General features: G+C 50.8%; 8 protein-coding genes across 8 annotated transcripts; 5 read left to right on the forward strand and 3 right to left on the reverse strand.

Annotated features, from left to right (window-relative positions):
* Nucleotides 1-572: 572 nt before the first annotated feature.
* PMZ80_000816 (uncharacterized protein) lies at nt 573-2,207 on the forward strand (the record flags this gene model as incomplete). The annotated part of the gene is made up of 1 exon (XM_064869266.1): nt 573-2,207. The coding sequence occupies one exon, from the start codon at nt 573-575 to the stop codon at nt 2,205-2,207; it is 1,635 nt and encodes a 544-aa protein (XP_064734763.1).
* A 478-nt stretch (nt 2,208-2,685) lies between these two features.
* Nucleotides 2,686-4,134, reverse strand: PMZ80_000817 (uncharacterized protein; the record flags this gene model as incomplete). The annotated part of the gene is made up of 1 exon (XM_064869267.1): nt 2,686-4,134. One exon carries the CDS (start codon nt 4,132-4,134, stop codon nt 2,686-2,688), a length of 1,449 nt encoding a protein of 482 aa, XP_064734764.1.
* Nucleotides 4,135-5,073: 939 nt separating this feature from the next.
* On the forward strand, nt 5,074-6,141 carry PMZ80_000818 (uncharacterized protein; the record flags this gene model as incomplete). Its single annotated transcript, XM_064869268.1, has 1 exon — nt 5,074-6,141. The coding sequence occupies one exon, from the start codon at nt 5,074-5,076 to the stop codon at nt 6,139-6,141; it is 1,068 nt and encodes a 355-aa protein (XP_064734765.1).
* A 1,067-nt stretch (nt 6,142-7,208) lies between these two features.
* PMZ80_000819 (uncharacterized protein) lies at nt 7,209-8,203 on the forward strand (the record flags this gene model as incomplete). Its single annotated transcript, XM_064869269.1, has 2 exons — nt 7,209-8,101; nt 8,152-8,203. The coding sequence occupies 2 exons, from the start codon at nt 7,209-7,211 to the stop codon at nt 8,201-8,203; spliced, it is 945 nt and encodes a 314-aa protein (XP_064734766.1).
* A 5,049-nt stretch (nt 8,204-13,252) lies between these two features.
* Nucleotides 13,253-17,710, forward strand: PMZ80_000820 (uncharacterized protein; the record flags this gene model as incomplete). Its single annotated transcript, XM_064869270.1, has 1 exon — nt 13,253-17,710. One exon carries the CDS (start codon nt 13,253-13,255, stop codon nt 17,708-17,710), a length of 4,458 nt encoding a protein of 1,485 aa, XP_064734767.1.
* Nucleotides 17,711-18,342: 632 nt separating this feature from the next.
* On the forward strand, nt 18,343-19,638 carry PMZ80_000821 (uncharacterized protein; the record flags this gene model as incomplete). Its single annotated transcript, XM_064869271.1, has 1 exon — nt 18,343-19,638. The coding sequence occupies one exon, from the start codon at nt 18,343-18,345 to the stop codon at nt 19,636-19,638; it is 1,296 nt and encodes a 431-aa protein (XP_064734768.1).
* Nucleotides 19,639-20,330: 692 nt separating this feature from the next.
* On the reverse strand, nt 20,331-21,428 carry PMZ80_000822 (uncharacterized protein; the record flags this gene model as incomplete). Its single annotated transcript, XM_064869272.1, has 4 exons — nt 20,331-20,550; nt 20,602-20,821; nt 20,869-21,204; nt 21,254-21,428. The coding sequence occupies 4 exons, from the start codon at nt 21,426-21,428 to the stop codon at nt 20,331-20,333; spliced, it is 951 nt and encodes a 316-aa protein (XP_064734769.1).
* Nucleotides 21,429-22,037: 609 nt separating this feature from the next.
* CWC15 (complexed with cef1p) lies at nt 22,038-22,733 on the reverse strand (the record flags this gene model as incomplete). Its single annotated transcript, XM_064869273.1, has 1 exon — nt 22,038-22,733. The coding sequence occupies one exon, from the start codon at nt 22,731-22,733 to the stop codon at nt 22,038-22,040; it is 696 nt and encodes a 231-aa protein (XP_064734770.1).
* Between the last annotated feature and the right edge of the window lie 59 nt (nt 22,734-22,792).

Consider the following 22,792-nt stretch of genomic DNA (forward strand, 5'->3'; position numbering starts at 1 on the left):
CAGCTGGGAAGGGGAAACAGGGAGTTGCTTACAACTACCTTGACTGCTAGCAGTCGAGGTGAGGTCACCTGTAGCAGCTTCGCTACAAGACTTTGTTTTTGCTGATGCACTACAGATATTACCAATCAATATTACAGCTAAGATTCTTTGGCAGACAAGAAGGCATTACCGCAGTTTGCATGTTCGTTCTCTGGTATGTACGCGGATCTTGCTAACGTATCTGAATAGATTTGCTCGTTCAACAACAAATAATGCACACCATCCCTACTCGCCTCTGCTCTCTTCAAAGCGTTCTTCCCTTACTTACTCTGAGCCAACTACTTCTGACGCCACTGAATTCATTGTTCAAATCAAACAATGACTGCACTCCGAGCGTTGTCTGGAGTGCATCAGCCACGACTTACAAAGGAGACAATGGCTTCCGTACGCCGCATGAACATGATAGCCGACCGAATCAAGTTTCCACGTATCGAATGCCCTCAGTCTTCTATACCTTTCACAACGCTCTCGATTCCTGATAGAACGTCTGCGACAACAATCTCCAATCATCTCGAGCAACTCACGACGACGTCATGGACTACGCAGCAATCTACGGCGAGGTCATCGACAACCTCATACCAGTCCTCGACTATTGGCAACAAAACGGCCAGCCTCTTGAATGGCCTGTTGGCTGGCCTGAGATCATGCCGAGACAGGCCGAAGAGCCCACCAACCAATGGCGCCTTCCTCAAGAACTACTTCTCAACATAGCCCACCAGGCCGCACTTCCCAACGAACACGATGCCGCAATCGATGTTAGCCTGCTTGGGGTTGATCGAATCTCAGATCGAGCATTCAGAGAGGTCATGGTCAAGGAGTTTCCGATGACCGAAGTTATAATTCACCCTTGCTCCCATGGTGGCAATTGTGCGGCCAGGATCAAAACTGAGTTCGAGATAGTTCTAGGTCCTGCTAATACGAACGAAGCTCTTCGTCGAGCGCACTCGGAAAGCAGACTGGACCTGTCGATAATGACCGTCAATGTCTGCTGCGGACACGCGATCAATGTTGATAGCGTTCTTGCTACTGGTCACGAAACACGGCAACCTTTACTTGCTGTATTCAAGGTTCTTGATCATGCGCAGAACCTGCTCCTTTGCCATTTACTACAGAAATACGAAGGTCCTTTCCTGACCGTCACATGCCAGCAGCAGCACAAGCATGCTAAGAAAGCCTTCAATGCAATTCTCGAAGACATTGGCAACTTTGTCAAAGGTTTGAACTCTACTGACTTCTTAAATCTTGGAGCAGACATTTACTGGTCTCCCATCATAGCGGGGCTGAAGCAGAAGGTCAAAGCTGATGTGAGTACTACAGCGCGGCTCACACAACTTGAGTCTCATTTGGAAAAGCTCACACAGCTGATCGGTCTAGGGTACCCCAAATGTGAGATTCTCCTCATTGTCGAATACTTCATTGCTGCTTTCGAAGAATCTATCAACCACGTCGTCCAGCCACAAACCGAAAATCACGCAGACCGATATCTCAAGCTTATACTCCTCAACTATGCCTACATCATACTGAAATATGTGTCAGAAGATATCCTTTGCCAATCTCTCACTCGCGATGCCCGAACCGATGGCGACCGCATGCTCAGGCATAACAGCCATATGTTCTTCTTCCGCTGGAGCCTCAGGTGCATCTCGTTGGCTATAGAACAATATCCCCCGCCTCAAGCAGGCTCGACCAAGCAGCTGGCGCACCTAACGCTCTTCCTCCCTGCCTACAAAATACGAGCTCAGTTTTCGGTTGCGTATGCGCGATGCGTGGCACTATCGACTGGTGAAAAAGAGCGACAACTCTGCAAGACCAGGACCAAAGCAGCCGTTATCCGAGCTGCATTGAAGACAACGTTCGAAGATCTTGACAAGGTCGAGGCTTTTCTCAAGATAGGAGGTCATCGATTCGCCGGTCTTCATCTCCGGTCCCAGTTTGCGACTAGGGAGGAGGATCTCTTCTGGTTGATGAATATGCGATCTCATGCTCATCGAATTATGGATGCTGTTCAGATAGAGGCGCGACTTGGGGGTCAAGAGAAGGGATGTATGCAATTGCTCGAGGCGCCGGTGTTAGCCGATACAGGTTTTGTGAGGGAGTTACCATGGTGGAATGAGACATGGAAGGTGAGTTTTCGTGACCCGCTGAGGAGAAAGGAGAAAGGGGCATAAGTGGTAAGTGATCCCAGTTCAAGTCAGCAGGGATTGCAGGGACTCAGTAAAACAACTTGGGGGCGCAAGCCTAGACAGTCTGCATCTCTTCAGGTAAACATTCCGGGTCAAACAATGTACAAAGGTAAAGTGCTTTTAGATATGGTGGTTTGGTGCTTTAGCACTCTCACTAGACTGACACCTGTTAGATAACCATTGAATGATCCTTTGGATTTCATTGACGAATCCCGTTCGGTCATTTCAATCATCGAGACGATGGAGACGTCTACTCGGCTGTAGAAGTCAGGAGTTCACATTCTCAATGAATATCAATGTTAAACATCGACCACACGATTGCTTCCGCCAGCGATACATCAAAGCCACAGCGAACAACCTGTAACCAGTTGCATTTCACGGACCTACCACTATGCACCATTTTCATTCTGCTTTACGTTCTTTTGGATATTCCTACCCACTCGCTCCTTTTTTATCCTTCCTTTCACCAGGGCAACTTCTCAACCACACAACTCTTCCGCATAACAGGTTGCTTTCCAAACCATCCCATACCTACCATCTCCCCTCCCATCCCAGCCACATCCTCCGAAACCCCAACAACGTCACCCACTACCCTCCTCATCTCCACAAGCCACCCTCTCGTCTCATCCCGCCGAACCACATGCAAACCCTCCTTCCACGCCCCCGCCTCCACTTCCGACCTCTCATCCACATACATCCTTCCAATCCGCCTCATCTCCGCCAGCACCGGCGTAACAAAGTCTCTCGTAGCCGCAGCCCTCGATCTCCCCCGACAAAGCAAATACTCCGTCTCCCCACGCGACATAGCAGCCATCTTCGCAATCGCAGTATGGAACTGTACTCTTGCTTTTAGAACAGGCGCATAGAAATGTAGTTCTTCTAGCGATTTCGTCTCGCTTCGACCCTCGAGGAACTTCCTGCCGGTTATGGTCTCTATGTTGTTGGTGTAGTATTTTATGGTGGAGAATGCGGCAGTGTCGAACAGGAAGGCGAATTGTTCGTGGGAGGTTAGGGTGCGCGTTAGAATGTGTTCTGAGGTGTGGATGTAGGCAATGTAGACGTAGTTTAGGAGAAGGAGTTTAATGTGGTTCAGCTGGGTGCGTGTGGTGGCGCCGTTGTTGCTGGAGCTGAAGATTCTGCGCATGGTGGAGCGGTATGCGGTTGTGAACGTAGCTATCACGGTGAAGAGCTCGGCGAGCGCGTTGTCGTTGTCAAGGAGGCTTTGTAGAGCTCTGAAATGGTTTTCTAGAAGATGTATCAGATCTTTTGACGATTCTATTATGAGTGAGATAGCCATGGCGGTCTTGTCGATCTGCTTGTCGAGTATTGGAGGAAGATTGGCATGTTTGTCGACCGAGATGTCTTTGCTTGTGACCAACCTCGCCATGTGCTCCAACACAGTCGACAAGATCTTAGCAGCACCGCTGTTGCTCGCCTCACAATCGACCTCAATACTGAGGATGTCATGTCTTTGTAGCTGATGGCATAGCAATAGGATAGTCTTGAGTGTATCGACCGTGGTGAACAATGCTAGGCTCGGCGTGTTGCCGCTAAAGCCACGCTGGCAGCTGACGTTGATTCTAAGGGCTGAGGGCCAGACAGCGCCAGAATCGTATAGATTCCAGAGGCGTTTATTAACTTGTGGTGTGCCAAAAACCTGTTCGTACTCGGCCACGATGTTGTTCTGATAGGCTTGGTGCGAGGCGATGCAGGGGTGGACGAGTACTGCGACGAAGGCGAACTGCTTGATCAGCACTTCTCGGAAGACAAGGTCGGACAGTCGATCTATGCCGAGGAAGCTGAGGTCGATGGCTGGATTGTTCTTGGTTGGAAGTGCAACGTACTGAGCGATGCGTGTCAGAAGTTCTATGGGTAAAGGCCATTGTTGGACAACAGTATGGGTGGTTTCCATCTCGATGTGCTGGCTGAATCATTTGGCTCTGGGTCGTGAGCACAGTCGTCGAGGGGAGTGTGATGTCGGGTTGTGGCAGATATTAGAAAGCAATGCTTGAGGCTCTTCAAGGACAACGAAGTAGTGAGTAATACTTATTCTGATTGACCTACTTTCGTGAATGCGCTCCTGATTGCAAAAGCACTTACCGGTCTCGATTGCATCCGCGGTGCTACACATATTGATCACCCTCACCCCAGTGCAGTCGATGGCGCGCGAGGACATCCTGTCATTCCCTCACAGGTGTCAGCTTAGTGAGAATGCCAAAGAAGTCGCCAGATCGAACAACTCTCTACTTCTGTACGCGTCCGCTTGACTTGGGGTTTTCACTCGTGAAGAAGTAAGTGCTAGTGAATATTGGTTCCTCACTTGTTCCGATTACAGAATGAACCACGCTGGGTTCGCTAGGAAACCTGGCGAGGCGTTCATGATCATGTGTAGAAACAATCTCAGGAAGTTCCGCCTGGATGGAGATCGTCAGTTGAAGAGATAGGCGAGCGGAGGTCCTCGAGACTGATCTGATACACCGTTCCTTGGCAAGAATTGCGCTAATGTCCGTTACGGCTCGGGATAGGAATACTTACAGTACCACTAAAGTGCCAAGACGGGTTCGTCAAGCGCGAGGAGTACCCGACTGGCTAGCCTCGGGTGCAACATGATTTTCCGACAAGAGTCAATTTCGAAGAGCAAGTTGCGTCCCCAACGGGTGCTGGGCCTGCTCGGGACGAGAGTCGATGCCAAACGCTCGGCTTGCAAGATGCGGGGATCTGCGTGGAGAAGTGAGGTTGTCTTACACGAGGCAACCTGAATTCAGATAAAATAAGATTAAAGGAATTCCGTGTGTTAGTCGTGATCCTTGGAAAGGTAAATACTGTGAGAGTTTACCAATCGTCGTCCAAGATGCCTGACACCATGGACGTATGGGCTCTGGTCGAACATGAGAAACCCCTCGAGAAGATCCAACAACCGATCCCCGAGCCGAAAGGAAAAGAGGTCCTCATCAAGGTTACACATTGTGGTGTCTGCCATTCAGATATCCATTTCTGGGAAGGCTTCTATGATCTTGGTGGTGGTAGACGCCTCAATATCAAAGACCGCGGCGTGAAGCTGCCGGTAGCAATGGGTCACGAGATCCTCGGAGATATCGTCAAGGCTGGTCCAGATGCAGGTGAGCAACCGGCTGGGGCTCGACGCGCTGTGTACCCGTGGCTTGGATGTGGTAGTTGTCGACGTTGTGCTCGGGAGGAGGACAACATGTGTACCGCTCAGAAGAGTCTAGGAATCGTACAGAATGGAGGATATGCGGAATATGTGCTTGTGCCTGATTCGCGATATCTGGTGGATCCTGGAGATGTCGATCCTGCTGTTGCCTGTACCTTTGGCTGCTCTGGCATTACAACGCTTAATGCCATAAGCAAGCTCATGCCGTTGGATCCAGAAGAGCACGTGGTTCTAGTGGGTGCTGGTGGACTTGGTCTGGCTGCTATCAGTATTCTGAAAGCATATGGTCATGAGAAGATCATCAGCGTGGATATTGGAGACGACAAGCTGGAAGCAGCTAGGAAAGCGGGCGCCACCGCCGTGGTAAACAGCACAGGTGCAGATCCAGCCAAGGAGATCATGACTGCCGCTGGTGGACCAGTGTTAGCCGTTATCGACTTTGTGAATATCTCGAAGACAGCGACGATGATACAGAATATCCTAGGCAAGGGTGCCAAATGGGTCCAGGTGGGAATCATGGGTGGCTCCGTGGAGGTCTCGCTCGCGGGTATGGTCTTTAAGAATACCACCATGATGGGTAACATCACCGGCGACCCGAAGCATTTGAGAGAGGTCGCTCGTCTAGGTAGAGAGCAGAAGCTTCCGCCTCTGCCTGTGACAAAGATGCCTTGGGATGAAGTCAACAAAGCTCTGACTCTGCTTCGGGAAGGCAAAGTCACAGGTCGACTTGTGCTAGTTAGGGAGTGAATCCACTCATGCCGTACGTAGCGCTCATGCTCGAGCAAGTTCATGTGTTCTCGATTTCCGAAGAATCCCCTTGTTTCAGGAGCATAGCTTAGTCTCGATCGTTCTAAGGGTACACCTCGTATTGGGTTCACGTAGGGTCTCAATAGTAGCCGCCACCTGAGCGACCGGTGACCGATTAGCTACATACCTTCCGAATGATACCAATAATCGAAGTCAAAGTAACAGAAGAACCTGAGACAGAAGGAACCAGAACTGCTGCGTCCTGTCGGTGAGAAGGCGTTGACATGCAAACCGTGCAAATCCGAGTGGAAAAGTGTCACTGTTGCTGTCAACAACCAGCATTGTTTTCGTGCAGCGGAGGAAAAACAATCAGTTACTCAGCCCAGAACACCAATCTACGGCTACCTGGGCTACTTCAATTCCGGCACTTCATGGTACGGAAGCGGCGAAGAGTGCTCGATTGGTAGCAGCCACGCATAGGCGGCGCGTCGTGAATACATACGGTTGTGTATTGAGAACAATAGTGCAGGACAAGTTATCATTAGGGGTCGCACTATCACCGTCCACGCATTGATGTTGATCAATTCCAAGCACTCTGCAACGCTGTCGTCTAGCTTGTCAACATTCACATACTGACAGCCCGCTGATAAATCGCGTTCAGCGAAGATGATTCAAGCTAGTTGGGATTGCCCCTGACGCTTACGACATGCGACCTTTCACGAACGGCCTGAGAGCATAAGCAGCATGAGTTGAACCCGCCCTTCAAGAACTCTCTGGTTCGTTCGGGTCTATCCCGACCGTGCACCAAAGAGTGAAGTTCATCAAGCTCTTTCTACCGCGAGGGCCGCGACGAAGACGCTGAACGGAAAGACCATGTCTCAAGCAATGCTCATCACAAGGCTGAACAAGGCTATGAGAAGTCGGCGCGCCTCCGATCTCGCCGACCTCTACCTCGGCAGGAATGGTGCTCCATCCGAGTACTGTAGTAGATAACAGGTAAAGTGTTAGCTTGTTATCCTCGTGCTGAGGGAGTGTGCTGTGAATCATCTACGAATTGTCTGGTCAACATGTCCTCCGAGCCCGTCGATCAACTCAAACAACAAACAAGCTCCGGCTTACTACAGCACCCATGGTTTCAAAAATGCCGGCCCTTCGTTGTTGGTGGTGGTTCGGGTGTGATTGCGACATGTTGTATCCAGCCAATCGATATGGTGAAAGTGCGTCTGCAGCTTGTAGGTGAAGGTGCCAGAGGTGGACCTAAGCCGTCCGCTCTTTCTCTGGCCCGGACCATGGTTGCACAAGACGGCTTCGGAAGTCTTTATAACGGCTTGTCGGCTGGAATTCTTCGGCAGGTTGTGTATGGCACAAGCAGGCTTGGCTTATTCTTCACATTCGAAGACGCCCTCAAGAAACGAGCTCAGACTCATGGTAACACGTATGGTTTCGGTCAGAGAGCGCTTGCGAGTCTCTCCGCTGGCGGACTAGGGGCATTTGTCGGTAATCCGGTCGAAGTGGCTCTGATACGCATGCAGTCAGATGGGCTGAAGCCGAAAGCCGAAAGGATGAATTACCGTTCTGTGTTTCATGCATTGAGCACTGTTGCCAGAGGTGAGGGTATTGCCGGCCTGTGGACCGGGTCCTACCCCACAATCGTCCGAGCAATGGCCGTGAACTTCGGACAGTTGGCCTTCTTCTCAGAGACCAAGAATCAGCTCAGCCAGCATACGAAACTCTCAGATCAGACTAAGAGTGTCATGGCTTCATGCGTTGCTGGCTTCTTCGCTGCATTTTTCAGTTTGCCGTTCGACTTTGTGAAGACAAGACTCCAACGGCAGACCAAGACAGATGCCGTGCAGTACAAGAGCCTGTCTGATTGTTTCGTGCGAGTTGCGAAGGATGAAGGTCTGCTACGCTTCTATCGAGGTTTTGGAGCGTATTTCATGAGAATTGCTCCTCATACGTAAGTCTTTGGCCAAACATGGGCTTTCGCATTTGCTAATATGGCATTAGTGTAATTGCACTCTTCCTGGCTGACCAGATCAACTCCTTCCTGAAGAATTGATGACGAGCCTCCGCCTCTGTCTCAACACTTTGTCCGGACTTCGAGGGCACAGGAGCTGCAGGTCGGACAGACTCCGCTCTGTGTACAAGCTTGCTCTACAGCCGCAGCTAATACACCACCTTAACAGCCTTTTCAGACTCCCATATCTGACTCCATGTGGCACTGCCTAACAGTGCCTGCGACGCCAAAAGTGAGACGCGCGGTCTACGATAAGTTAGATGCTGTGGTTGTCGCCCGCGCGCTTTGATCTGTGGTACTTCCCCTACTGCCACTCGCGACCTGAACTCGACTCAATCATGATCCTGTGCACTCGGAATGCGAGACGCCAGAGCCCTTCCCGCTCTTTGTCATACGGCAGAGAGCTCAGGGTCACATTTCGTCAATGGCGTTGAGTGTTGTGTCACTTGGCGATCTTACTCTCTGGGACTCGACAAACTTCAGTAGCGACTCTTGATACACTTGTGCATTTCAGGTTTACCATTTGACACTCGTGTCATTGTCACTTTCGAGAACGGAAAGCGCCACTGCACACTCAAGAGCACATTGATGAAGCGGGGTGAAACACTTTCCGTGCATTTGCGTTCGCCTTGCACATGGAAGGTCATCTATAAGATTAACTGGTCATCCTATCCTACCGTGTTACCGCATAGTGCGTTCTCTTTCACGACATAACTCAACGACATTAGCTCAAGACCTCGACCACAGCATCAACCGCGGCATTCGTTGTGTTGTAATTAGGAGGACTTTGGTCTACACAAGCTTACAATTCCACAGTAGAGACACAGACCAGCTTTCTACGTCTGCTTCCTTGGCAACACAACACACGATGACTTGCGGCTTCAACGCTCTTCAATGTGCGGATACTGTTCGAGTATTACGTTCGTTTTCAGGCTCCACGGCTGGCCACAGAAGACGAGGCAGGCCTTGGTGAGGAGCACCTGAAGCAGATGTCTACGAACCTTGTGGTGGATCTGAGGACTTTTGAGGTTGTTTCTACTAAGGTGCAGGATGAGCAGGTTTCTTGAAGCGGCTGATTGCACTTTCTGGTACGATGTTTTCCACGTAGCTGCCTAGCCTACCTTGACGTTCTCGTGAGCGAAATCAAAATGACTCATCTTTGGGGTGTGTATAAAGTACAGGACAATCATCGCTTTCCTCGTGTGAATTATGATGTGCCTTCTAGTCGCCCAAAAATCAATGCTATTTCGACACAGAGTCCTCATCCGCCCACAAAATTGTCCTTGACGCAAAGAATATCCATTCAAGAGAAGGAAACAAGTTGCAACGGATTTCGACCAGACTCTCTGGAACAACCACCCACATCGGTCGTCGCTATGGGGAAAACAACACCTTATCCCACTTTTAGCTACTGCTTAAGATTCAATCGACATGCGAGTCAAGAAATGCCCGCCGAGGACCTCTGGAAGATATCCCGAACAAAAAGCACAACGTGCACCGACCTCTTCAAACGCGGGTGGGCGCCTTATAGGCTCATACCTCGTCATTTGCAATTGCGTAAGTTTCCTTCGCCCTCATCTACAGGCTATGGCGACTTACCACAAGAAATCAGGGAGATGATCATGCAGTACGCATTCAACAGCTCAGAGCCGAGACTCTGGAATGTCGTGATACGCGGATCGAGTCAGCCGGACTCTGAAAAGGCCGATACCACATCTGACCGCACGTTGGTCGTCGAACTGCCGGTCGAAATGTCACAGCTTTTTGCCTCGAAGCTGTTCTTCAGAGAAGCGCTTTCTGTCGTCTCCAGACATACTATTCTTCATTTCCAGGAGTGCGATACTGACGATGTTTTGAGGAGACTTGAGGCAGCCGCTCCGCCCTTACTCCAACGGTTCCTGAGGACTCTGATTTCTTCCACAACCCTGGTAAAGGTAAGTGCGCGAGGCCGCAGTGGCTTCATTGTGAGAAATATAAACCTGTATAAGTTTCAGCATCTGAAAGAGGTAGAGCTTGACTTCCAGCTTGAAGCAATCTGTGTTCAGACCCCCGTCGGAACGGAAATATCGTCTCAACGTGAGCCCCTCAGTAATCAGCCTCGGGTGAATTTCACTATCCAGGAGATTATGAGAATGAAGAACTCTGGTGAGATACCTTTCCCAATCAATCATGAACTGCGCCTATGGCTGTTGTCGACTGATTTAGCAAAGCATCTAGTGAGACTGATTCGAGCACTTGATCGGCAGAGCATTCAATGGACTGGTCAATGCGGCATCAACCTGGAGCTCAATCACTACAGCGCAGATGCTGGATCCGTGGTGTATACAGCAAAGATGATGTTCGATAGTCGTTACATGAGACTTCACTTGTGGTACATATCCGGTCCTTATCCATCAAATGAGTGCGGTAAGGCAGTGGACCGCTTAGACTCGTCAGAATGAAGGACTTGAAGGACGGAACGGTCAATGTGCCTGCGTAAGCGCTGGGCCAAATTCTCAGCATCGAAGGAGACGTGCTGAAGACTTGGACCTCCCGATGATTGTCTCCATGACCTTAACCCACTGCTTGGTTTCATAAGACGGTCAAACTAAAGGTGTAGCTGTGATGTCGAGTCCAGTGGAACTGAGCTGCACTCGAGGCCCATGCAGTCGTGCTGTTAGTATAGATAGATTTTATCGCATATCTCAGCATTTCCGAGAGACATTTAAAGGAGACCGTGTTCATCTTGGCTACAACTGGCCAGACCTACCGCTACCGCAGTTTAAACCCCGAATTGAATCTATAAGGTATCCAATGTAATTTTCATCACAGCGTCTCCAGTGGCTCGGCATAAATTTCGCACCGTAGGTGCACCTCAGATAGGCTCTTTAGGGAACACCGTTCTGTTCAGTTAGGGGTTCCTGACGCTGAAGCATATACCAGTCCAAGTTGTAGATACAGTATACCCCGGAGATGAGCGTAGACCACTCTCATCCCTCCGGTCTGCCTTAACGACGCAGACTATCCTCACTCCGACTCTTTAACATACGGTTAGTCGACGCTATTGTGAAGATTACATTAGATAACTTGTACCTAGGTATACTTTGCTATGTGATTGCGCAAGTAGCATTATAATCCGCCCACATTGTCCATATGGATCGTCGTCGCGGCCTTAATTCCTTTCGTAGCCATGTGTTGATGGTTTACGTGGTTTCAACCTGCCTTGATCCTGGTTCGCGTGTGCCTGTTCGAAAGGCAGATTAGACAAACCAGTACCATCAGTTCAAGCTGCTGGAAGCCTGATATATTCCAGACTAACTCCCATCTCCTTCGGATTTTATTTTCGATCGGCTCATGCTGATCCTCCCAACACAACAGAACCCCAAAACATCAAATTACGACCGCTGTGTACACTTCGTTTACGTTCAACAAGCACCAACACCCGAACAATGTCGGACCGAACTCTCTGCTACGCCGTCAAAACCCCTGGAGAGTTCCTGTAGCCTCGATTCGCAAGGGATATGTGGAGACTCTCCTCTCACGAATACGGCGCGTGCAATATAGCACCTCCCCGATACTCGATGAGCTCAGCACGAATAAGGCATGGTGAGTCCCGCAATCTTTCAGGTGTGGGATACTGCGACTTACCACAGGAGATTAGAGACGTGATCCTCAAGAACGTGTTTGCTGATCTTGGCACCAGACACTGCAAGGTTATGCTCGCCACATGTTGGCCTTCGAATGTAACACATTCGGGGACATTGATGCTCGAGCTGCCATCGCGAGCTGTGCAGCTATTTGTCAGCAAACAGTTTCTGAAGGAAGCATTGCCGATTTTCATGGCGGAACTCAGGCTCGAAGTCCGCGAATGCACCATTAGCGACTGGGTTGAATGGCTTCGGGGGACCAGATCTGGATTATATGCTTCCGTAGTCAAGCAAGTCTTGTTGCGCGCACAAGAGTTAACGGTCACGAGTCATGATAGACTGGTCCTCGAGAATACCAGCCATCTAGGATCGCCTCTTGTATCAGTGCGCAAAGTCAGCTTCAACATCGATTTGCTTGCTATCTGGGTATGGGAATACGAGCGCTCGCACCATCGTGTCGTGCCGGCCAGTGAGAGGCACTGCAGGAGCAGAATAGTGCAGGTAGCACTCTGTCATACGACCCAGAGCCGGGTGCAGCGATTGTTGCGAGACCCAGCACTGGCGTTCGACGTTATGCTTTGGCTGAAACAATGCCCAACATTCCCGAGCGCGCAGAAAGCGGCACAGATTCTCAACCAGAGCAAGATTCAATGGGAAATCTCATGCCAGGTCGAGGTCGAGACTGATCCATACGTGATCACTTACGTCGCAGACATTGTGTCAGATCTGCGACTGGGGATGGAGGTCGAAAAGGTCAGAGCGACGTCTCTTCAGCATCGGCGGGATCGCGAGAAAAGAGTGAGCTAGAGCAAGGAGAAGGTTGTGAGCGGATTAAAGGCAAGACAAGAAAAGATCACGAGATCAATATTCGTTCGTGTATCATTGCTGTTCGTTAAAGTACAGCTGAGTAGGGGCAGCAGCGATTGGAGTCTGTCCAAGGATGCCATGTGGAAGTTCTCGAAGACTCCTGCTAAGTTAGGCCAAGCGGAGGTCCACAGGGGGCTGACGACGCTTTATCCATTTGAGCCAGCAAGGGCATCAATCAGGTTGAAGCTTCCTTGAATTGAGACGTTTTTGGCTCCAGCTCGGGCTCCAAAGGCCCCGCCTTGCACTCTTTTTCGGGACTTCACAAGCGTGGGACATGCACATCCACCATCCTCGCGAGTTGCCCTGCTTGCTTGACACAAACTTGATATCTGCAGGATATTCGTAGGCAGAGTACCATCGCTTCGCATTGGCATGTTTAGCTCTTGATCCCATCGCAGACATTATTGTCGTCGTCGCTCGTTACCTTCAGCATCACCAATGCAGTATACCTACGTGCACGATTTTCACATGTAATATCACTGGTCTTCGTCAGCCGGCCTGACGAGTCCCACTACGCAAGAGCAGTGCCCTGTCGCATCCTGGTCGGAAGGAAGAGGCCGGACCGACGTTGCGGGCAGGGCTGGGAGTTGACGCGAAGATGACACTCAAAGGAATCCTCAGTCGTCCGTCGACAAGCGCAAGCAGTAGCAACCGGTTCAGCACATTCGACCCGTCAGATTCGCCGAGGTCAACCAAGAGTCCAGAGAGAGGGTCGAGAGGACATAGTAAGGTGGCATCGCTCAAGAGATTGAGTCTCTCGTTCGCGCCTTCTCAGGCTCAACATGGCCGAGATAGCTCCTTCCACAATTTCCTGACACAGGAACCTGACGAAATGTCGCGCCAGAATTCTATGGCAGCCACGAATGAGCAGTCTGCCTCACGATCTAACACCGGCACTGCTGCGAACACTGGCCTGGGGGAACTTCAGTCGAATTCAGTACCTATGCTGAAGACTACAAGTCAAGAAGAAGAGCATCAGGATGAGGACAGCACCCCAAAGGCACAACGGCTGAGCTTGCTGAAATTCAGACATGCGTCGGAACCGCAGCTTTCCACAAGATACAAAGAGAAAGAATCGGTACATGAAGACCCTCCACCTCCACCCAAGATCATAACCACTGCCCCTACTCAGCGTCACGACGAGCCTTCCCCGCGGAAAAGCAAGGACAGATTCCTCCCTAGGACATTCAGCAGCATCAGAAAGAGCATGATAATTCGAGAAGAGTCGCCGGCGAAAGAAAGCTCGTTAGCTCCCGGACAACAAGACGGCTGCGCAGCATCTGCTCCCAATCTGATACGCGCAATGTCAGAGAACAGCCCTTGGAAGGAAAGACACGATATACACGGTATTCAGTCGCCTCCAGCGTACGGTGATGAGTCGAACTCGGCTTTGGCCCTGCCGCTCAACAGGCTGTCCGAGTCCGGCGGTTCTGAAGGTAGCTCGGGTTCTCACAAGCTATACGCTCACACCACGACCACTCACTTCATCGAAACTACCACCACTATATTCAAGCTGAAGCGGAACAGGAAAAAGAAAACCAAGGACAAGGGCCCGCTATTTCCGCTCCCTGAGAAGCTGCCTCCGCCTAGTTCACGGACAAGTATATCTCAGACTGATGCAGGGAGTGCGTACGGTCGTAGTTCAATCTCGCCTAGCAGGAAGTCAACCCAAGGTGTGAGATGGAAGAACGATCTAAGCAGACGAGATACCCCAGTTGAATCGCCAAGTGCTTCAGTGACTGCCTTGACAAACGCTCCCCTAGGCTCACCAGGACCTGCGATTGCTAGGAAACATTCGACTTTGTCCGCGAACTCGGGAGCTACAACTCCGACAGGAACTTTGGTTCCACCAAGACTGGGGGCTAGAGGCCGCTCGTCGACTATGGGCTCGTTGGGCAGATCCAACGAACGTTTAGCAGATCCTCCGCCATCTGGAAGAAATTCGACCTCAACAACGGGTAGACGCAGTTTCGGTGACATCTTGACTCAAAGGTTGCGCAAAGACTCTGGCCCACCAAAACATTCGTCGGACCGATCTGGCAGCACACCCGGCTCCAAGGCCAACTCCTTTCAGATCGCTAGGGAGGCGGAGCCTGAGCTTGTCTATCCAAGACGTGAGGAAGAGGATACTCCAGCTAGCTACCTCGAGAAGCTTGAAGCCGCTGTGCCACGAGGTGCCATGGCCACTATTTTGTGCAAAAGTGCAGACGACTTCTCGAAAACATGTCTAAGAAAGTACATGAGAGGCTTCTCGTATTTTGGAGAGTCAATAGACATATCCATACGCAAAATGCTCATGGAAGTCGTTCTGCCGAAAGAAACTCAGCAGATCGATCGTTTACTGATGAGCTTCGCGGACCGCTACCACGAATGCAACCCTGGCATATTCATGAATGCTGATGAAGCCAATTTTGTTGCCTTCTCAATCTTACTCCTGCAGTCTGACAATCACAACAAGAACAACAAGCGTAAGATGACGAAGCAAGACTATGTGAAGAATACGCAGAATGGTAAGATCTCGGTTGCCGAAGATATATTGGACTGTTTCTACGACAATATCTGCTACACACCGTTCATACATTTTGATGACGAGATCGCTGTCAACAACCACCGATTGGGTGCTCCGAAGCGGAAAGGATTGATACGTTCGAAAAGTTCGGAAATGTTACGAGGTCCAATTGATCCATATGCGCTGATCCTCGATCACAAGCTGGAGACATTACGACCATCGCTCAAGGACGTCATTGAGACTGAAGATAGTTACGGGACTGCTCCCATCAATTCCGAAGAGAACCACAAGGCTTTCGTGCATGCAGCTGTACTGCAAATCGTCTCCGCTCGATCCAGACCGGACGCATTCACGACTCAAGCCACCATATCCAATCCTGCTGAAGCTCAAGTAGGCTTAGTGAGTATCAAGGTAGCAAAGGTTGGGCTACTCTGGCGCAAGTCCACGAAGAAGAAGAAAGCAAAGAGTCCATGGCAAGAGTGGGGTGTCATCCTCACTGATTCGAAGCTGTACTTCTTCAAGGATGTCGGCTGGGTCAAGAAACTTATCAACCAGTACGAAGGTCAAGCTAAGGTTGCTGTCAGGAGTGCTCCTCTTGTCTTCAAGCCACCCTTGACTTCTTTCGAGCCTGACGCTTGGATGTCGGTGGACGACGCGGTTGCTCTTACTGACTCGACCTACAGGCGCCACAAGAATGCCTTCACGTTCATCAAACACGGCGGTTTCGAAGAAGTCTTTCTAGCCAATTCTGAGAACGATGTTGCCGACTGGATCAGCAAGTTGAATTATGCTGCTACCTTTACAACAGCAAGGGTCAGGATGAGAGGCCTGTTTGGTACAAACTATGACGCCCGAAACATGTACAGGAAAGAGTCTGAAATTTCTACGACCACAACCGGATCACGAGAGAACGATCAGCCATTGCCCAACACCGGAAAGACGAATCCTCAGCTTACCTGGGAAATTATGTTCTATCGACGACAGCTTGTTAGCGAGCAAATCAGTAACTTCGATGATCACGTTGCAGCTGCTCAGAAAGAGCTTGAATATCTCCTTCGAAATGCCCGACACTTGCTAATTCTGCTACCAATTCAGCAAAAGACACGCGAAGCTATTGTCTTTGCCGCTGGAAGGATGAGTGCTAAACTCAAGTGGACGAGAAAAGAGATCTGGCGTGCCAAAACCCACCGTGATGTTCTGATCAAAGATCTTGAAGCAGAAGCTACATCGTCATTCCCTGCCTCGACGCCACCTGTGGCTACGAGGAATTCCACTACGGCCACACCGTTGAAGGCAACTCCAACAAAGGCAGGCCAAAGTGGTCTGATGCGTACTGACACGGATCAAACCGTTCGCTCGAACCTTACAAAGTCACCTCTAGCTGCAACACCCGCTAGCGCTGGTGGCGCAAGGAGAGCCTCCCAGACGATCCTCGAGCATATCAGAACAGACACTACAGAACCACCAGAGCTGTCCCAGACCCGGCGTCAATCGGCAAGCAGCCACGTACCGAAATCTCCAACTTACAGTCCAAGAGTTGGCAATGATCAAGCGAGCGTAAGCAGAGCAAGAACACCATCGCTGCACACACAAGCTTCGCAGAACTTGTCCATGGCAGGTGAATCTCAAGCTGCGACAGATTTCGACAATGAAGAAAATCTCCTTCGCGAAGCGGGTATGTTGGGCGTTGACTCCACCACTGTCACAGACAAGGATGACAGGCGAGGCAGTGAATCTGGTAAAGAGAGCGCATTGAAGCATAATCTCTCTCATCTACAGCATGATGGTTCATTTAAAGAGCGAGCCGGGTCAGTACGGCGCAGTCTGCAGAAGACCTTAAGAGATAGCTCAGGCCATAGCCACATGCACATGCCGCATCACAGTCGATCCAAAAAGGGCAAAGAGTCCGGTTCCAGTCTGGCTGTCACTGAGGACGGAAGGTCAATCATGAGCGGTGAAAGTGAAGAGCTGAAACGTGATCCTACTGGTCGTTTTGTGCTGCATGGTAAAAAAGCAAGTGTCATCACCATGGGTCCTGAATGGCAATTATCCTCTGAAGATCGAGTAAAGCTGCGGGAGCAGATGTTGAAAGAGCAAGTGCTCAACGAAGATTCAGAGCCTACAACCTCGAAGCGGGCAAGCTTGCATATCGACACAGGCATAATCGATGCGAAGAGGAGGTCAGTGGACACTAGGAGCACTGGGACCGAGGACCTAAGTCCTACTGCCAAACCTGCCGGGGAAAATGAAGACGATGTTGATGGCAGCAACAGGAAGAGCATGGCGGACTCAAATCGCATGTCGCTCTACTCGGCTGTCACAACGCCAGCAGGTGTGAATGACACATTCCACTCTGCAGAGAGTAGTCCACGACCAAGCACGGATGATGAGGAAGAAGACAAGGAAGAGGAGGAGTCGACTTTCATTGCGGACGGTTTACTTCCAGGTTTGAAGCCTGTAGCAAGTCTTGCAAATCTCAGAAGTGAGGTGAAGGGCAAGAAGCCGGCGTTCTATGATGGAGTCACTGGATCCGAAAAACAGGCGTAGATATTGTACAGGCTGGTTGGGTTGGTTGGCATCATGATGTAGGCAGATTAGCATAGCTGGTACGGTACAGACCAGATCATATCAGGCGTCCTCCACAGCGAGCGGGAATGCATATTTTTGATTCAGTCATTCCATTCGTTCATCCAGTTTGTACAGGTCTGTCTAGAACGGTGGATTGGTCCCAGCTTCGTCCCTTCAGGTGACCGCCATCGTCGCGTTGAGAAAGATGGGACTTCATGACGAAGTGGATCTGGACTTCTGAATACGTCCTAGAAGTATAGCTCAGCGATACCGAGGAGTACTCCATACAGTGCCGGGCATACTCCGTATCAGTTGAACCTCGATATTGATATGTCCTTGGCGTTGCGGTGCAGCGATTAAGGTTATCGATAAGCTAATCCATAAACAGTAGTATGTTTTCCAGCCTCTCTTTTTTCTTGCATCACTTTTTGCCAGCCACCTTCTATCCTGATTCTGCGCAGTCTGAAGTCCAAAGTTTCTACTCTGAATTTCATCAAGCTGTACTCCCGTACATACATGCAGAGAACTTAGACAACTCTTGACTTCAGGAGAAATTCTTTCATCCACCATTACCACACACTCGAGCTTCAAGCTCTGACCAAGTCGCCATCATGGCACCCCTCGAATCTCGAACCCTCAACCTTTCTGCTTACCTCGAAGCCCTCTCACTCTCCGAAAGAGAACAACTCACACACCCACAAGCACAGATCACGAGAAGACAAATCACAAGAAGAGATGAAGAAACAGACACAAACTCACCAGAGCCCAGTGTTATGAGCACTGCATACCCACCAACCACAATCAACCTCACACCACGAGACACAGTCCAAGGCATAGTAACAGGGACACCTAATCATGGCGGCGCAGTCGATCCCAACGAAGTAAACATGAAAGCAATCCAAGCTATCTTCGCTATCATCGGAGCAGCCATGGTCTGCGGCGCAATCTGGTTCTTCTTCTGGGCCAAAAACGGCGGCTTCAAGTTCCAAAAGGGTGACTGGGACGAATACAAATCTACCGTCTTGAGACGAAAAGGTCCAAACGGAACAACACTATCCAATGCCACAAAGAGCACAAGACTCGGCGGCGGCTCAGTAGTAGGACAAGGCTACTCAGACCGCGACTTCGCGAGCAGCTATGGCGACGACACAAGCACAGTCTACACAGGCACGATGACGGAGTTGAGCAGTAGTACTGCCCCCATCATCAAAGAGAAGCAAGGAACATACACAGGAGACAAGAGATCACGAAACAAAAAGTCCAGAAGACAGGAAGAGACTCGAAAGGAGCGAAAGCAAAGAGAAATGAAACAAGCAACCTTCGAGGGCGGCCACGATGCAGATGTCAGAGCATACATGCACGAGAAGCCAGCTCGAGTCGGCGGCATCAACGCACCAACAGACACACTACACTACGGCACAGACTACACAGAAACAGAAAGCAGCGTTGGTCAAAGCCGTGCACAATCACAATACGCACCGGCACCACCACGCCACACCCAGCGAGCATCACAATCACACGCTCAACCCAAACCCTCTCCACGAGCATCCAGAGACATCAACAACGCAGCCAGACGAGACTTCAGCTACACGATCGGCGGTCAAGAAGCCCAGCAATTCTCGGTCGCACCCACCGAGCGCAGCGCTTCTCCCCCTCCAATGCGTGTCCCAGCACAAGCACAAGCTGCTCCACGATACCACCATGCCACCACAAACAACAATAACACCACACGAAACAGCGTCCCAGAAGGCTACGCCGCATCCCAAACAACATCAACCACAAACACAAGCTACACCCAACCCCTCAGCGAACTCCAACAATCCCAAACAAAAGCATACCACCACCCCATCCCAGGACTGCGAGGAGGAGGAGGATACAGACGCGGCGCAGGCGGTCTAGACGATTAGAAATCGGTACTGGTTTTGGCACACGAGGGGGGCACCGGTAGTAGAAATAAGAATTCGTGTTTTTGCGCAGATTGCGTAGCCTATATAAGTGATGAGTGGACCGATGCGTCGTGTCCACAAAGTGAAGATGCAGTGAGCCTCAAATCTGAGGCAAAATCAACCAATGAAAGTGAGGTTCAATTGAGCCTCTTTGATACGCGAAGTGAGGCTGCACTGAGCTTCACATCAGACTCAACTGAGTCTCAGTTCGCGCGCTGGGAGGCCGCGTGGGCTGCCCGGGAGACCTTTCTTAAGGTCGAAAATTGGCTTGACTATCAGGTCGATTTTAGGAGGAAGGTGGAGCCTATTAGGGGCAGGGGGAGGGTGATTCGGTGGTGGGATGAGGTGTGAGTGAGGGGGGAAGGGGGTTGTTGTTTGTTTGTTTGTTGTTGTTAGTGGGAGGAAGGGCAGGAAGGAGCGACTGAGCTCGAAGTGAGCTCAATTGGAAATGACCTAGAATTGATTGCGTTGGACATGAGACACGATACCCTAGATAGCGAAGCGACCTGTACAAACTCGATGAATGAATAAATGGAATGATCAAAGAGATTTCTCGATTTGTAAATTCGGTTCATCCGGATGAATGACTAGCTGGCATTCAAGCAGCGGGTATTGTTGCTCTTCCACGGTTCTAGCATCTCTGCTTGTACCGCTCAATAGCCACCAGCTTCTCGTCTCTTCTCTTCACCCTGTCTCTCGATCTTCTCGTTCTTCAGCATCCCACCTGCTTTCTCCATGAGTTTACCCATTGTGCTATCCTTCTTCTTGCCGCCGCTGGACTCGTCATCGTCTCGACCACTGCCCACGCCGTACTCGTCCCCTCGTCCTGACGATCGCGCGTCATCACGTCCTGGCTCAACTGGGAGAACACCTCTGTTGATTCTGTTAGCAAGGACCGCTAGTAGGAGTGATCATGAGACCTACCCTCTTTCCTGGTCTACAGTACGGCCACTCCCCATGCCGTAGTTTTGTGCCGCGCCAACTTGGTTGCCGCCAGCGTGTCCCTCGTCGCCGTAGGCGTCGTTCTCGCCCAGACCGCCAGAGGTATACCGGCTAGTCTCCTCGTCTCCGCCTCGGCTGACGCCGCCAGTGCGTTCGTTCGTGCCGATCGTGTCGTCGTAGCCTAGGCCACCTGAGGTTCGCTCTGTGATGTGTCAGTCAGGCAATTGGGAGATCAAAGAGGTCACGTACCGCCGTACGACGGGTCGTCGTAGTTTCCGCCAGCGCTGCGGTCATATCTCCCTGCGGTAGACAGTCCTTCGTCTGTGCGTCGAGAGAGCCCTTCGTCGTCTCGTCGCGTGCTACCCATTCCACCGTAGGCGTCTGTTGTGCTTGAAGGGTCGAGGCCGTCATTGCTTCGCATGCCACCCATGCCGCCTGAGCTGTAGTTATCGCTGGTGTTGGAGGTGGCTAGACCATCGTTTCCTCGTGTACCGCCTGACATGCCGGAGCCGTAGGTATCGTCCGAGTTTGTGGCTAGACCGTCGTTTTGACGGTATGTGCCTCTGTCGTTGGAATCTATGTTGTCTATTGATTAGTTCGGAGTGGTGTCTTCGATTGAAAGATGTGCAGGTACGTAGAGACTCTAAACCGTCGTCCCAGCGCAACCGGTGGGGGACATCATAGTATTTATGCTTCTCGTGGAAGCAGCAATCGAGCAGATCTACGTACGCTGCAAGCCCAAGCGCCTCCTCTGTACAATGCTCTACCCAATAGTCTTCCTTACCACCCCTCATGCCGAAGCAAGGCATGTCATTGTAAATTCGTTCGAGACCCAGGTCGCACCGAACAGGTTTGAAGCGTCTCAAATCAAGCACTGAGCATGTCCATATCGAGTTTGGTGAGGCGGTTGTCCGCGTATCTCAACATCCACATGCGCAACCCCTTCCCCCGCAACATGACGTTTTTGGAGACGATCGTTCCTGATCAACCTGGTTTGTTCGCTGGTGCACGGAGTTGTGCCTTGCTTCCATCCCGTACATCAAGATATCGCAGTTCCAGCATTGACGTACTGAACGACATGTCAGCTTCAGAGTATTTGGAGACTGTGCTGCCATAAACTGGACACTGGAAAGGTGCCGCAGCATCAGATGTGTGGCCTGCTGTTACCGTCGACTTGCTTTGGACATTTGAAGAAGTCGTGCTATCGCTGTGCAATTTTCAGACCACAGGCTGTCATTGTTGTAGACATTCTCTGGCTATGTTGGTAGCTGTCGGCAGGTTTAACTCCTCAGTCTTCAGGCGCTGATATTGTTGTCGATATCCTTCGTGTCGTCCCATGCCAGGCCCTTGATCCTTCATGATGTGTCATTTGTGTGAACACACCCGCAGATGAGACGATGATGTTATATACAGGCCGTTCACCTCACGTATTTGCTCATAAACTTCTTGTGGAAATCCGACCGCAGCAGATCATTGACGAATTCCTTCTTGGTCTTCTGCTCAGTGCCTCTTGCTTGGTTCTTGAACACGACGTCGTCATCCCAGCGTCTGTTCATGTTGAATCCTTTGGGGTGTAACAGCGGGTTGCCATAGGCGATCTCTTCTTCCCGTGCATCCTGCTCTTTCGCTGCCTTCTCTGCCTCCTCCTTCGCTTTAGCTTCTGCACGTTCCCTTTTGATCTTTTCAAGCTCGCGCATCAGCTCCGCTGTCTCGTCTTCATCGTCATCGTCTTCAGAGCTGGAGTCCGAGTCCTCGTCGCTGTCATCCTTATCTATGTCGCGCGTCTCCTCGAGAATGCGTCTGCGCTTTGCTTCCTCGTCTTCCCCCTGACTTGGTTCTTCTGAATCTCTGCTCTGCTCGACTGCGCGTTTAGAGCCTGTTACTGCTGGCGCAGTCTGTGGTTGTTTGCCGTCCTTCTTCGCAAAGTGTGCTGCTTCTGCGGCTAGAAGTTCTGCTCGAAGATCACGCTCGCCAAAGCCGGCTGCACCACCCTGGCCTGGTTGTCGGACTTTCAGTTGCGTATGTGCTGCTTGGAGTCTTTGGTGGTATGCCGGACCCCGCTGAGCTTCTTTGCCGCGAGCGGGATCGAATGTTGGTCTGTGGGCTGTAGTCATTGCGCTGGGAGCAAAGTTTTATCACGCCAATCGTCTTCGCTATTCGTGTTTTCTAAGCA

Source organism: Knufia obscura, assembly GCF_036327395.1.
Source record: "Knufia obscura strain CCFEE 5817 isolate CBS 148926 chromosome Unknown scaffold_1, whole genome shotgun sequence".
Lineage (NCBI taxonomy): Eukaryota > Fungi > Ascomycota > Eurotiomycetes > Chaetothyriales > Trichomeriaceae > Knufia > Knufia obscura.